The sequence below is a fragment of the Chiloscyllium plagiosum genome, unplaced genomic scaffold (assembly GCF_037043375.1).
Source record: "Chiloscyllium plagiosum isolate Xiang-an unplaced genomic scaffold, Cpla_swu_hap1 HiC_scaffold_2, whole genome shotgun sequence".
NCBI lineage: Eukaryota > Metazoa > Chordata > Chondrichthyes > Orectolobiformes > Hemiscylliidae > Chiloscyllium > Chiloscyllium plagiosum.
In genome coordinates, this window is record NW_028270140.1 from 102,475,960 (window position 1) to 102,490,700 (window position 14,741).

General features: G+C 39.2%; 1 protein-coding gene across 15 annotated transcripts in view; it reads left to right on the forward strand.

Annotated features, from left to right (window-relative positions):
• Positions 1-14,741, forward strand: part of mctp1a (multiple C2 domains, transmembrane 1a) — a 643,540-nt gene that overhangs the window by 511,921 nt on the left and 116,878 nt on the right. For all 15 annotated transcript variants that reach the window (XM_087999145.1, XM_087999160.1, XM_087999167.1 and 12 more), the window contains one exon: positions 7,118-7,237. In XM_087999145.1, coding sequence (XP_087855271.1) covers positions 7,118-7,237 — 120 coding nt within the window. The remainder of the gene's footprint in view (positions 1-7,117; positions 7,238-14,741) is intronic.

Genomic DNA, 14,741 nt, shown 5'->3' on the forward strand with positions numbered 1-14,741 from the left:
TTTCCCAGGTTTGTAAACAAAGGTGAAGAATGACAGGTTTATGCCTGATGACATATTAGTGCAAGTTTTCGTCTTCAATGCCTGGATGATAATTAAACATTGTTGATTAATTAAATCGATGGAATTAATATCAGGGTGATTCTATCAAGGGCATAAAGTTATATGTGTCTATGTGAAATTGAGCTGAGCTCATCTGGTGCAATATAAATAAAGGGTTAACACTTTAATTAAAAGAGCAGATAAAGGAAATTCACACAACCAGTTGACAGTCAGTTCTGCTCTAATTCTAAGCAGTCTTACCACACCATAAGAGTAAAGGGAATTTTCATGCCGCTCCTTGTTTTTCAAGCAAAACGAGACTTCTATTAATCAAATTGAAAGGGAACAAATGCTGGCCTTGTCAGCAATCCTCACATCGCATGAAGGAATTAAAATAAACTAGAAGTGTTGGTACATGATATACTGCACTATGATTAAAACTTATGTTGAAGCAGGAAGCCAAAAATCATCCCATCGCTAGCAATATAGCATAGTAGTAAGGAAGGTAATGCTTTGGTTGTCCACTGGCTTGTCAATTGAGTCAGTTCAGAGAGTGGTTAAGGGCCAACATTTGATGAGAGGATATAGTCAGTTAAATACTGGAGACCCACCAGTCGGTTCTAGGCTGAACCATCTTTAATAGGTGTTCCCTGGCTAAGATGAGGTTCCTTGATAATAGTGGCCTCAATATCACAATAACCTGTCTTTGAGGGTGTCCCAATGTTTAGATATCCTTGATCCAGTGTTGCAGCTTCAGGAATGGCTATTGTTTGTGGTAGCACTCATAAGCTACAGTACTCTGATTGGACTGGTCATTATTACTGGTGGAGCTGCCATTTTCCTTTGGTTAGTAATCACTGTAGCAGACTCTTAATTGCTGGTAATATGCAACCCTGGTTCCTGCCGCCTATTAAAGCATGGTTTCTTTTCACTTTTGTTATGAAGTTGGAGGTGTGTACTGTACCTTTAAGACAGAGTGAATACAAGCACTACCAGGTGACTGACTGCAGACAATTACATTTGAGCTGTAACCCAGATACTGAGTTGTTTTCACAGCAATTGGAATTCAACTAATCAGTTTAAATTATGCCCCAAGTTACTAAAACCCAATCGAATTTAAATTTTACTGTTTTGACAACATCAAACCATTGAGACAATCCAATATTTGGGGTATATATTAAAGAAAACAGGCATTTTGGACAGTTAGCCAGAGAAAGAGCACCTGCCGTTGTCATACAGACTGTCCACAACCCTTCTCTCTAAAAGGTACCTTTTTCATACGAAACATCTTTGCAGCAGAAGACCGAAAATTACCCAAGGGAATCTACAAACAGAGGAGGTTTGACACCCAAAGACGACAGCTGGTTTTGAAAATTGATTTGCTGTAAATATAATAGGGGCTTTATTGGATCAGTATATTGTTACAGTGTCGAAGGTAGATAACAATTTGTTTAAGGCTGACAATTATAGATAGTTGTCGGTTAATGTTCTCATTTGGAGTTAAAGAACAAACTTGTTATTTTTTCTTTAAATAGTAGCATTTGGGTACTTCTCTGTCACTCATACTTTAACAGATTATGAGGCGAGCTGAGCTTTTCTGTGTGTTTGGTTTAATTAGCAGAAGGGTTTACTCCATGTCGTAACACTTTAAATCCAGTGGCAGGACCACCAAGTCAGTTGGTAAAATTCAGCACTTACTATAATTGGTGTCCCAGACAACTGAAGAGGGTAAATTCTTCAGTGCCATATACCTGGAGTACCGTACCTACAGTTTACCTGATTCTGACATTCAAAGATCACACATATTTGGAAGAAACATATGTCATCAGTAACCAGTTATTTTCCCCATCTGGTAAGAGGCGTACTTTGCCTTTGACCTCTGACATATAAATCAAAAAACAAATAACTGTGGATGCTGGAAATGTGAAACAAAACAGAAACTGTTTGTACTGGCAGGCTTGCTGAGTTTCTCCAGCAAGTTCTGTTTTTGCTCCTCTATGCAGGAATTCACAAACACTGTGAAAAGCACTTTTGAACACTAATATCCAAAATTGTTCACAGGACTGGGAAGACTTGAAGCTTACAAAATTACTTTGAAAGTCAATATGTCTCTTTCCACCTAGGATTGCTACTCATGCAGAAAAACATTAAAATCAATTTGATGGACTATATTTGGTTAAGTATGCTTGGTGAATCTTCTGAAGAATGACAATGCAGTGAATGGGGAATTACCAGTTGACTCGCAAAGTCAAGCAGTGTTCCCTTTCATGGCTAGGGATTTTGAAACAGTTAAAGGAACTTATCATTATGGTCAATATGTGCGTTATCTCTCCAGTGACCAAACCTACAGGACAGTGCTTAGGTAAGGTCGCAGTTCCCAAACTCAGAGGCTCAATTCAGCTTCATGAGGATCTCACACAACTCAATAATGCAGTTGCTAGAGAAATTCATCATATGTCCTCAGTTGATGGACATTTTTAAAAGTTTTGTACTGGTAAAATATTTACGAAACTGGATGCCAATAGTGATTTTAGCAAGTCCCCTGACTCCTCACAACCTTCACCTCCCCTTTTAGTACTAACTTTATAATAGATTACCCTTTGATATTGCTCTGCATCTAAGGTTTTCCAATGTAGTATGAGCAACATTTTTCAGGGACTAGGTGGTACCATATACAATATCCTGGGACATGCTGATACTTCCCAGCTCCATGATAGGAAATTACATAATGTCCTGAAGCATCTCCTTACTGGATAAAAAAAGAGTTAGCAAACACACCTCTTTGTGTACAACAAATTTTGGGCAACTTCATGAAACTAACTTAACCTCATCAGAGAAGGACTCTCTGAGTGTATCAGTGTGTGCAGGTATTGTATCCAAGCACATCCTGGAATAAAGTTTACAGTCCATGCTCAAAAGACATACTCCAAATAAAGGGAACACTACTTGACTTTGTTGGTCAACTGGTAATTCCCCATTCACTGCATTGTCATTCTTCAGAAGATTCACCAAGCATACTTAACCAAATATAGTCCACAAGCCCTTGTGGCCATTTCATGACTAGGGATTTTGAAACAATTAAAGGAACTTATCATTAATTATAATACTTGTGCCAGATGTAATGATTAATGATAGGAAGCTCTCATTCCTACAACATTTTTAAATAGATTCAGGGTCTGTTTGGGCATGAGTATGTATGAAGGCCATGCTTAGCTCATCATGGTCGATGACTATTTTGTACAATGGCTTGATGTTACAAAACTGACGACAGTGATCAGTAAAGTAGTTGTAAAAGTCCAAAAGGAACCTTTTGCTACCTACAGTATTCCAGATGTGTTGTTTCCACCAGCAGTCTACAGTTTCCTTATGAGTAATTCAAATAATTTGCAAAGACACTGGGCTTTCAGCATATCACAGATCAACCTAGATACCCTTGGCCCCAGTAGAGACGTAGAATGAACAGTTCAAACAGCAAAACATCTGCTGAAAGAGAATCCAGATTTTGTTCTTTTACCACTCAACTCCACTCTCCTCAGGGCTTTTTCCATCAGAACTGCTGATGAGCCACAGGTTAAAAAGTCAACTCCCTACTCTGCAGATAACTTGATTATAGGCAGCAACAACTAAAATAATTCAGATTGCTACTCAGAAGGAATGTGAATTCAAAAGTAGGCAGGAGCAGAAATAAAATAAACATTACTGCACCAAAACGTTACCTATCTTAGAACGTTGCCAGACTGTCTGGGTAAGGGACCTTTATAGGAAGGGTCCTTTCAGAGAGGCACTGGGCAGTACTGATTGCACCAATTAGTGAATGGATTCTATCCATTGCAACTGGCGTCACCTCATCTCATTAGTTCAGATTATCCATCTACCACCGCTATGGCAGGAACTACCCATTCACTGGAACAAAATCAAACACTGCTAGTAGTGTGCCACAAAGTACCACTGCCTTTGACTGATACCTTGGGTCAGACTACTCTGAATATCTTTTCTAAAAAAAGCCAGCAGAGAAAAATACAGCTTCGAGAACTTGTCATAGACTTTCTTGACATACCTACGAACACTAATGGATCAAGTCAAAAACATAGGAGAGGGGTAGCGGAGAAATAAAGAAAAAAGATATAGAGTAAATTCTGTAAAGAGAAATAGTCTAGCTAACTCCACTGGGGGGATAAGCTTGGGGAGGATTATTGTGTCAGGTCTTTAGGAGCTGGAGCAAACTTGTGATATCATAGAGCTGGTGCTCACTGGGCATAAAAGGCACAGTGTCGTTGGAGTTAAGGAAGAAAGATAAAAACAAATAATACATGACCATTTGGTAGCACTCTTGTTCCTAATACAGCCATCTGATCAATTACATAATCATTCATGGCTGAGACTGAAGGTACAACCACATTGCAAGAGTGCTGCGAGATGGGATTAGAATAGTAATGCGGTTGTTTTGACTTGTGCAGTCTCAATGGGCTAAAGAACCTTTTTCTGTGTTGTAGACCACTGTGATTCTCCTCATCTGTAAAGTTGCAGGACAATGTTGGGAATTTCATGGGTATCCCTACATAAGTGTCATAGAATCTTACAGCCTTGGAAGTCTACAGCACAGAAAAACACACTTCAGCCCATTAGGCCTGCACCAGTTAAAAACAATGACCTAACAATTGTAATCCCCTTCTTCAGTATGTGACCTTGGCATCACATGTGTATATCTAAATACTGCTTAAATGTTATGAGGGTTCCTGCCCATATTACCCATACAGGCAGTGGTTTCCAGACTCCCGTCACCCTCGGGGAGAAAAATCGTTTCTGCACACTCTTTTAAACCTTCCGCCCCTCATCTTAAAACCATGCCTCACTTAATTGATTCCTCCACCAAGGAGAAAGGTTTCTTTCCATATGTCCATTCTCTGCCCCTCATAATTTTATGTGTCTTGATCATATCCCCTCTCAGTCTCCTCTGCTCCCAGGGAAACAACCCTAGTCTAGTCAATCTATCTTCATAACTGAAACTCTCCAGCCCAGGCAACATTTGGTAAATCCCCTCTGCACCCTCTCCAATGCAATCACATCTCTCCTAATGTGATTACCAGAACTGCACACAATACTCAAGCTGTAGCCTAACCAATGTTTTATAAAGTTTTAGCATAACCTCCCAGTTGGTAATCTGTATGACTCAGCTAACAAATGCAAACATCCCATATGCCTTCTTAACCACTTTATCTACTTATCCTGCTTTCTTAAGGACCCAGTGGTTATACATATCAAGGACAGAGTCCTATTATTCATTGTATATTCCCTTACCTCATTTATCGTGCCCAAATGCATCACTTCACGCCCATCTGGATTGAATTCCATTTTCCAGATCAGCCAATCTCACCAGCCCTCTATAATGCACTGACCCACGAGCCTACAATCCTCATTGTTTACTCTCCCCCCAATTTTCTTATCATCCACAAACTTACAGATCAACCCTCCTACATTCAAGGCAAAATTGTTTATATATACAAAAAAATGGTGATATTTTGTTATGAATGGAGAACATGTTCTATTTTGTGAGTGACATCTTTATGGTATATATCTACATATATGTGACGGCATTGCACTGTTTAGATTTAGATTTAGATTTCTTACAGTGTGGAAACGGGCCCTTCAGCCGAACAAGTCCACACAGACTCTCCGAAGAGTAATCTACCCAGACCCATTTCCCTCTGACTAATGCACCTAACACTATGGACAATTTAGCATGGCCAATTCACCTGCCCTGCACCTTCCGCCCTGCATCTTTGGACTGTGGGATGAAACTGGAGCACCTGGAGGAAACCCACGCAGGCACAGGGAGAATATGCAAACTCCACACAGTCAGTCACCCGAGGCTGGAATTGAACCTGGGACCCTGGTGCTGTGTGGCAGCAGTGCTAACCACTGAGCCACAGACAACAAAAACCATGACTGATGTATGAAGAAAATTTCACAATCCGAGATTGGTAATATCATGGTCAGTAGTCATGTTTGTGCTATTGATAGATTTATTTCTAAATCCCAAATTGAATGCAACCAAAAAGAAAATATTGAAGAAGTTTACATCACAACAAGTATATGCTTTCAAGAATTCATATGAAATTTCTTTCATTATTATTTCATTTTATATGAACAGGATGACATCTTTTAGGCTCTTTCCTTTAATCTGATACAAGAGGAGACTAGAGCACAAGCATCACTAAATCATTGACCACTAAACCATTACACTTTTGACTAATTAGTCACTTTCAATTAAGCATGAGCTTTGGGAGAAAACTAAAGAGAAAATCAAGGACAATAAATATTAATGTGTCAAATGTTTCTTTGCAAGAAGGGATTCCTAGGTTATAGTGTTTTTATGGAGATAATTATATCTAGAGGTCATCACAAGCAATTGAGTTCTTAAAGGAAGTTTATTCTCTTTCACACCTTCCAAAAATATACACATATGTTCTTGATTACCACATTGGGGGCAATTTTACATTTTACAATTTTAAGTTTACTTATGTAATTCTCCAAACTTCCCATTGACATGAAAATAAACATGGCAATAATTGTTAGAATTACAATTTATTATTCCAAGTTGGTCGCCAATTTTCCTAGATCTCAAGTGGAAAATACAGAGATAAAGCATTTTTTTTCACTGGTGAGACATATGACAAGACCAGAAGGTTTCTGGTGAGAAAAATACTTTTACAAGGGGGAAAAACGTATTTATCCCTGAACTCATAAAAAAAATTGAAGGAAGATAGAAATTGAAATTGAAGATCCTAACCATTGAGCTTTAATGCCCTTATATTGAACAGTTCAGAACTTCAATTTATTAATGTGGTCTATCAGAGTCCAAGTTTAGGGATTAATTTTAGCTGGCATTTTCATTCTCTCTCAACTATATCAGGGTAACAAAAAATGCCAAGAATTGACATCTGTCTCTGAAAATGTACTTTGTTACAGCCAACCAATAATCATAGAACTTAAAGAAGATAATTTAAGAAATAATCTGTTTGATTTTAATCTGCATGATTTGTTTAATCAATTATCTTTGTATCTTTATTTTGTCTAGATCTATCTGGTTACAGTTTGGAATTTTGAACTCTATGTTATCCCACTGATGCTGTTCGTTTTGCTGATCTATAACTACTGTTTAATTAGATCAGGAAAGGACAACAGAATAAGCTCTATGGTAAGAAACACATTCTGTCATTTTCCCTGAATCAGCCTCAGGCTAAAACTTGTTTGGCCACTAGATTTTTGGAAGATTGACTTATTCTTACAAATAACATATTGCTCAACCTCTCCACAATTAAGTAAGTTTGACATCTCAATAGATATTAATGCGAATAAAACATGGCATTTTGAAAAATGTCCATATTACGGAGAAGGAAATACTGGATGTCTTGAAGCACATAAAAGTGGATAAAGCCCCAGGACCTGATCAGGTGTACCTAGAACTCTGTGGGAAGCTAGGGAAGTGATTGCTGGCCCCTTGCTGAGAAATTTGTATCATCAATAGTCACAGGTGAGGTGCTGGAAGACTGGAGGTTGGCTAACATGGTGTCACCGTTTAAGAAGGGAGGTAAGGACAACCTAGGGATCTATAGACCAGTGAGCCCAACGTCAGTGGTGGGCAAGTTGTTGGAGGGAATCCTGAGGGACAGGATGTACATGCATTTGGAAAGGCAAGTTCTGATTAGGGCTAGTCAACATGGCTTTGTGTGTAGGAAATCATGTCTCCCAAACTTGATTAAGTTTGTTAAAGAAGTAACAAAGAGCATTGATGAGGACAGAGCAGTAGACGTGATCTATATGGACTTCAGTAAGGCGTTCGACAAGGTTCCCCATGGGAGACTGGTTAGCAAGGTTAGATCTCACAGAATACAGGGAGAACTAGCCATTTGGATACAGAACTGGCTCAAAGGTAGAAGACAGAGCGTGGTGGGTGGAGGGTTGTTTTCCAGACTGCAGACCTTGGGACCAGTGGAGTGTCACAAGGATCGGTGCTGGATCCACTACTTTTCGTCATTTATATACATGATTTGGATGTGAGTATAAGAGTATAATTAGTAAATTTGCAGATGACACCAAAACTTGGAGATGTAGTGGACAGCAAAGAAGGTTACCTCAGATTACAACAGGATCTTGATCAGATGGGCCAATGGACTGAGAAGTGGCACATGGAGTTTAATTTCGATAAATGTGAGGTGCTGCATTTTGGGAAAGCAAATCTTAGCATGACTTACACAGTTAATGGTAAGGTTCTAGGGAGTGTCACTGATCAAGAAGACCTTGACGTGCAGGTTCATAGCTCCCTGAAAGTTGAGTCGCAGGTAGATAGCATAATGAAAAAGACATTTGGTTTGCTTTTCTTTATTGGTCAGAGTATTGAGTATAGGAGTTGGGAGGTCATGTTGAGGCTGTACAGGACATTGGTTAGGCCACTTTTGGAATATTGCGTGCAATTCTAGTCTCCTTCCTATTGGTAAAATGTTGTGAAAATTGAAAGGGTTCAGAAAAGATTTACAAGGATGTTGCCCAGATTGGAGGATTTGAGCTATAGAGAGAGGTTGAATAGGCTAGGGCTGTTTTCCCTGGAATGTCGGAGGCTAAGGGGTAAGCTTATTGAGGTTTTTAAAATCATGAGGGGCATGAATAGGACAGTTGGACAAAGTCTCTTCCCTGGAACGGGGGAGTCCAGAACTAGAAGGCGTAGGTTTAGTCTGAGAGGGGAAAGATATAAAAGAGACCTAAGGGGCAACTTTTTCACTCAGAGGTTGGTACGTGTATGGAATGAGCTGCCAGAGGAAGTGCTAGAGGCTGGTACAATTGCAACTTTTAAAAAGCATCTGGAGGGGTATATGAATGGGAAGAGTTTGGAGGGAAATGAGCCAGGTGCTGGCAGGTGCGACTTGATTGGGTTGTGATATCTTGTCGGCATGGACTAGTTGGACCGAAGGGTCTGTTTCCATGCTGTACATCTCTATGACTCTATGTTACATTTTTCATCCATCATGCTGATAGGCAGTTTTCTTAAATAAGTTCTGTCTCAGTGTATTTATTATGTATTTTTGAACTTCTTCTCAATTTTATTAATAGTAGCTTGAAATACAAAGTTGTGAAGCCCTGTTGAAATCTGTCACTCCTTAATAAAGAATAAAGAATGTTATTCAGATTCAAATGCTGCATAGGCTGATTTGTTTTTATTCTCAGTGATTGTCAAAACAAGCAATATTAGATTTGGTACTGATTAGGCATCGGTTTGTAAACAGTAATACTGCTCTACTGCCCTTTTTTTTAAACTCACCAGGGAATTGCAATTTCAATTTGAAAGGTATTTAATTTTTACCCATGCCTTGTGCTTAGAAATTAATTGGAGCAATAATAATATTTAATTTTTCAGTATTTGACTATTGTTGAAAAAAACACATTTTGTTTGAGAGGAAAGTATTGGAAAGTTGGTAAATGGGATCTGATTGGCAGAGACCAATGTCCTGAGATGCCTTGACCAATCAGAGCCTATACACCTGGTTTTGAATTTAAACTACGCCAAGCAGTTAAGTGTCAATTACCATTAGATTTTTTATTCTCCATGACAACACCTCTACCAGTCAGAGTCCATTTAATAGTCATTCAGCACTCTCCCATCATACAGTGTAAATATTGGTGTTCCCTTCACTTGGTTATTTTTGTGAATTGTTCTGATGAATTCAAGATGAAATACTTCAACAAAATATTTTTTTTTCAGCAGTACTCAACTTTTATTATATGACTATTTGTATTTATTTTTGATTCTAATTTAAACTTAAGATTTCTTCCTTTGTCTCAATATTTTCCCTTTGATGTTTCCTTTAGTTTTCTCCCATAGCCATTTTCATTTGAAAACTGCAAACTAGCCAAAGGTGTAATTCTATTTAAGTCATAAGCGTTCATTCTCTTATCCAAATATTTGTTAGTACTTTGTGAACTGGATGGAAAGTGTTGCAGACTAATCTGGGAAGAAACAATGCCAAAACCATTTATTGTATACTTGGAACCACAAGAAATGATCAGGAATGGAAACTAGTTAATTTTCTTTCACACAATTTAACTAATGTTGCCTAAAATGCCATTTTTTAGTGTGTGGTTTAGCTTTTCTTGTACGAGCTTAGAACTTAAAGGTATGTCAATAACCCTATCAATAGTTTTAGACTGTCGCTGACAGAGGTTGGATATGGAACAGAACAACTATCATTACCCTCACATCTGTCTTAAGTGGTCAGGAAGAATCACGGAATATGAGTGTAAGAAGAGGCCTACCTTGTGTCACAAAAATGACCTCAAATAATTGCCTGAATTAAGAATAAACTTGCATTTTAAAATATTTTCTTTTCTCAATCTTTGGGCATTTGAGTTTTGGCCTGGCTATAGTCTTTACTGATACAACTCATGAGACTGGGACTGAGTAATGCAAAGCAGCAGCCTGATGTGACCCCCTGTTTACGAGTTGTGCTACTGCAAGATACAGTGATATGTCAAGAGATAGTACAGATACAAGATGAAGCTTATTATGCCATCTTCCATTTGACCCTTTGGAACACAATATTGTCTGGCTTCTGAAGCAGACATACAGCTAATTGTAATATGGATTAATTTTTCATTAAGGGGAACTTCAGATAGGAACTTAGGCTAATTCAGTACTCAACTGGGAATTCTAACTTTATTACTATCCCCAATTCTACCAATGTAAATAGTTAGCAAGGCTCTGAGAAAATTTAACTGGCTTGTGACAGAAATATAATTTCAATATTTAATGATTTTACAAAGTTAAATTAGAAAAAAATATATCCAAAGTCTTTAGTTATTAAACATGGAATTAAAATAGTTGGTGAAAACTCTGAATTGAATCGGTCAGCAGTTTAGTCAATTTAGTTAACCTATTATTTTATACAGATTATCAAATTTTGCAAATTTTCTTTTTTGTCTCTTATGTAAGTATAGCATGAGGCCAAATATTTTTTTTAAATGATTTGTGAAATATAGATACCCAATTCTAATTTCAGCAGTATCAGCAATATACTTATATCAGAGAATCACAAAGTTGTTACAATCCAAAAGAACATTATGTCTGCATTGTCTCTCTGAGCATTTTAACTTAATGCCAATCTCCTGCCTTTTCACCGTATCCCTGCACAATTTTTAAACTCATTCATGGATCGTGGATATTGCTGGCTTGGCCAGTATTTATTGCCAATTCCTAATTCCCCAAACAGCAAATAAGAGTCAATGAGATTGCTTTGTTTTTAGAATCACTTTTAGGCTCTACCAGATAAGGATGGCTAATTTCCTTCCGAAATGACATTAGTGAATCAGATAAAATTTCCAGCAATTGACTGTGGTCACAATTAAGTGAGATATCTATTCCAGATTTTTTTAATTATTGAATTTAAATTTCACCATCTGACATGGTGGGATTCAAACCCATGTCTCCCCAGAACATTACACTAAGGTTCTTATGCCCATTGCCTCCTTAAGTGACTCAATTGAACCTGCTTCCATCACTCTTCCAGGCAGCTTTGGTAATAAAACTTACCAAAGTGACTCAAAGAAATGTCATAAAACAAAAGGTGACTCCTGTCACACAGGGAGATAGTGGATAGGCTGTAACGAGTGTCTTAAAGGCAAAAAAGCAAGATAAGATGTCAAATAGTTATATCAATGTATGGAGGGTAGAATGTGTGGATAAGAACTTCAGCAGCAGATAAGCTAAGAAGGAACAATGTCAAGCAATGTTATGGCAGTAGAAAAGGGTGATCAATTAGTCCACACAAACTGTAGCATCTGACAATGAATTGCAGTTTATGTCACCAATTTGATATTATGAAGAAATTCAAAGTTTGTGAGAAGATCTGTAGCTCGGGTGCTCGTTGCTGTGGTTCTGTTTGCCGAGCTGGAAGTTTTTGTTGCAAACGTTTCGTCCCCTGTCTAGGTGACATCCTCAGTGCTTGGGAGCCTCCTGTGAAGTGCTTCTGTGGTGTTTCCTCCGGCATTTATAGTGGCCTGTCCCTGCCGCTTACGGTTGTCGGTTTCAGCTGTCCGCTGTTGTGGCCGGTATATTGGGTCCAGGTCGATGTGTTTGTTGATGGAGTTTGTGGATGAGTGCCAAGCTTCTAGGAATTCCCTGGCTGTTCTTTGTTTGGCTTGCCCTATAATGGTAGTGTTGTCCCAGTCAAATTCATGTTGCTTGTCGTCTGCGTGTGTGGCTACTAGAGATAGCTGGTCGTGTCATTTCGTGGCTAGTTGATGTTCGTGGATGCGGATCGTTAGCTGTCTTCCTGTTTGTCCTATATAGTATTTTGTGCAGTCCTTGCATGGGATTTTGTACACTACATTAGTTTTGCTCATGCTGGGTATCGGGTCCTTCATTTTGGTGAGTTGTTGTCTGAGTGTGGCTGTTGGTTTGTGTGCTGTTATAAGTCCTAGTGGTCGCAGTAGTCTGGCTGTCATTTCAGAGATGTTCTTGATGTATGGTAGTGTGGCTAGTCCTTTGGGTTGCGGCATGTCCTCGTTCTGTTGTCTCTCCCTTAGGCATCTGTTGATGAATTTGCGAGGATATCCGTTTTTTGCGAATACCTTGTATAGGTGTTCCTCTTCCTCTTTTTGCAGTTCTGGTGTGCTGCAGTGGGTTGTGGCCCTTTTGAATAGTGTCTTGATGCAACTTCGTTTGTGTGTATTGGGGTGGTTGCTTTCATAGTTCAGGACTTGGTCTGTGTGTGTGGCTTTCCTGTGTACTTTAGTGGTGAATTCTCCGTTTGGTGTTCTCTGTACCCTCACGTCTAGGAATGGGAGTTGTATGTCCTTTTCTTCCTCTCTCGTGAATCGGATTCCTGTGAGTGTGGAGTTGATGATCCGGTGTGTATTCTCTATTTCCGTGTTTTTAATGATTACAAAGGTGTCATCCACGTATCTGACCCAGAGTTTGGGTTGAATTTGTGGTAAGACTGTTTGTTCTAACCTTTGCATTACTGCTTCTGCTATGAGTCCCGAGATCGGTGAGCCCATGGGTGTTCCATTGATTTGTTCGTATATCTGGTTGTTGAATGTGACACATTCAACAAACACATAGACCTGGACCCAATATACCGGCCACTACAGCGGACAGCTGAAACTGACAACCGGAAGCGGCAGGGACAGGCCACTATAAATGCCGGAGGAAACACCACAGAAGCGCTTCACAGGAGGCTCCCAAGCACTGAGGATGTCACCTAGACAGGGGACGAAACGTTTGCAACAAAAACTTCCAGCTCGGCGAACAGAACCACAGCAATTATGAAGAAATATTTTGTATAAACCTTCCCTGATCACCAAAAGGTAATGAAATAAATTCAGATATACTTCAGCACAGACATGTGTCCGTTTCAGTTCTCATCTCCTCCTATTGTAGGAACCATGGGGATAAAAATTAATGGTCTTCCAGACATCCTTCTTTTGGAGCTAACAGAAGTCAGATTTAAGCTTCAGTCTGGACCCAGTGATCCTAGCTTCCCCAAGCAGACAGAGAATGATGATTGCAAGGACTCTAAGGCTGGGAGTTCCCACAAAATTAGCTTCAAGCAATATATCTGCAACCCTTATGGCAAATGGGAAAGTTGGCCCATATTATCTTTTGAAATATGCCATGGACTTTTAAAGTTTTTGACATTTACAGGTGTTAACAGCTCTCTAAAAGAGAAAACCAGCCCCCACACTGCAAACATGTTTTGACAACCTCAACCCTAGCTCTCTCCAAAATAGGACAGCCATGTCTGCAAAGAATCCCAGTGAACTTTGGTAGGGGAAGGATGAGACATCACTGACAAGTGATCATTTCTTAAAACTTAGATAAAAGACTATGTATGTTTGAGCCTAATGTGGGCTTGCCAACTTTGATTAGATAAATGTTTGATCATAAGATTTCTGCCTCCAACCATCCTGGTCCTGATTGGTGATCCTGCTGATAGTGTCCTATGCATATGATATTACGGCACACCATTTCCTTTTATAAAGACACAAAGTGCTGGAAAAAAACTCAGCAAGTCTGAAAGTATTAATGGAGAGAGAAATTGATGTAACATTTCAATCCAATAGGACTTTAGTTATTTGAAAGTGGAGACTCAGGTAGTTAGTTAGGATAGTGAAACTTGGTATGCTTTCCTTTATTGGTCAGAGCATTGAGTATAGGAGATGGGAGGTCATGTTGCAGCTGTTCTGGACATTGGTTAGGCTACCTTTAGAATATTGTGTGCAATTCTGGTCTCCCTCCTATAGGAAGGATGTTGTGAAACTTGAAAGGGTTCAGAAAACATTTACAAGGATGTTGCTAGGGTTGTAAGGTTTGAGTTATGGGGAGAGGCTGAATAGGCTTGGGCTGTTTTCCCTGGAGTGATGGAGGCTGAGGGGTGACCTTATAGAGGTTTATAAAATCATAAGGGGCATTGATAGGGTAAATAGATAAGGTTTATTCCCTGGGATTGGGGAGTCCAGAACTACAGGGCATCATTTAGGATGAGAGGGGAAAGATTTAAAAGGGACCTAAGGAGGCAACTTTTCATGGAAAAGGCCGTGCATGTATGGATTCAGCTGCCAGAGGAAGTGGTGGAGGCTGGTGCAATTACAACATTTAAAAGGCATCTGGATTGGTAGATGAATAGGAATGATTTAGAGGGATATGGGCC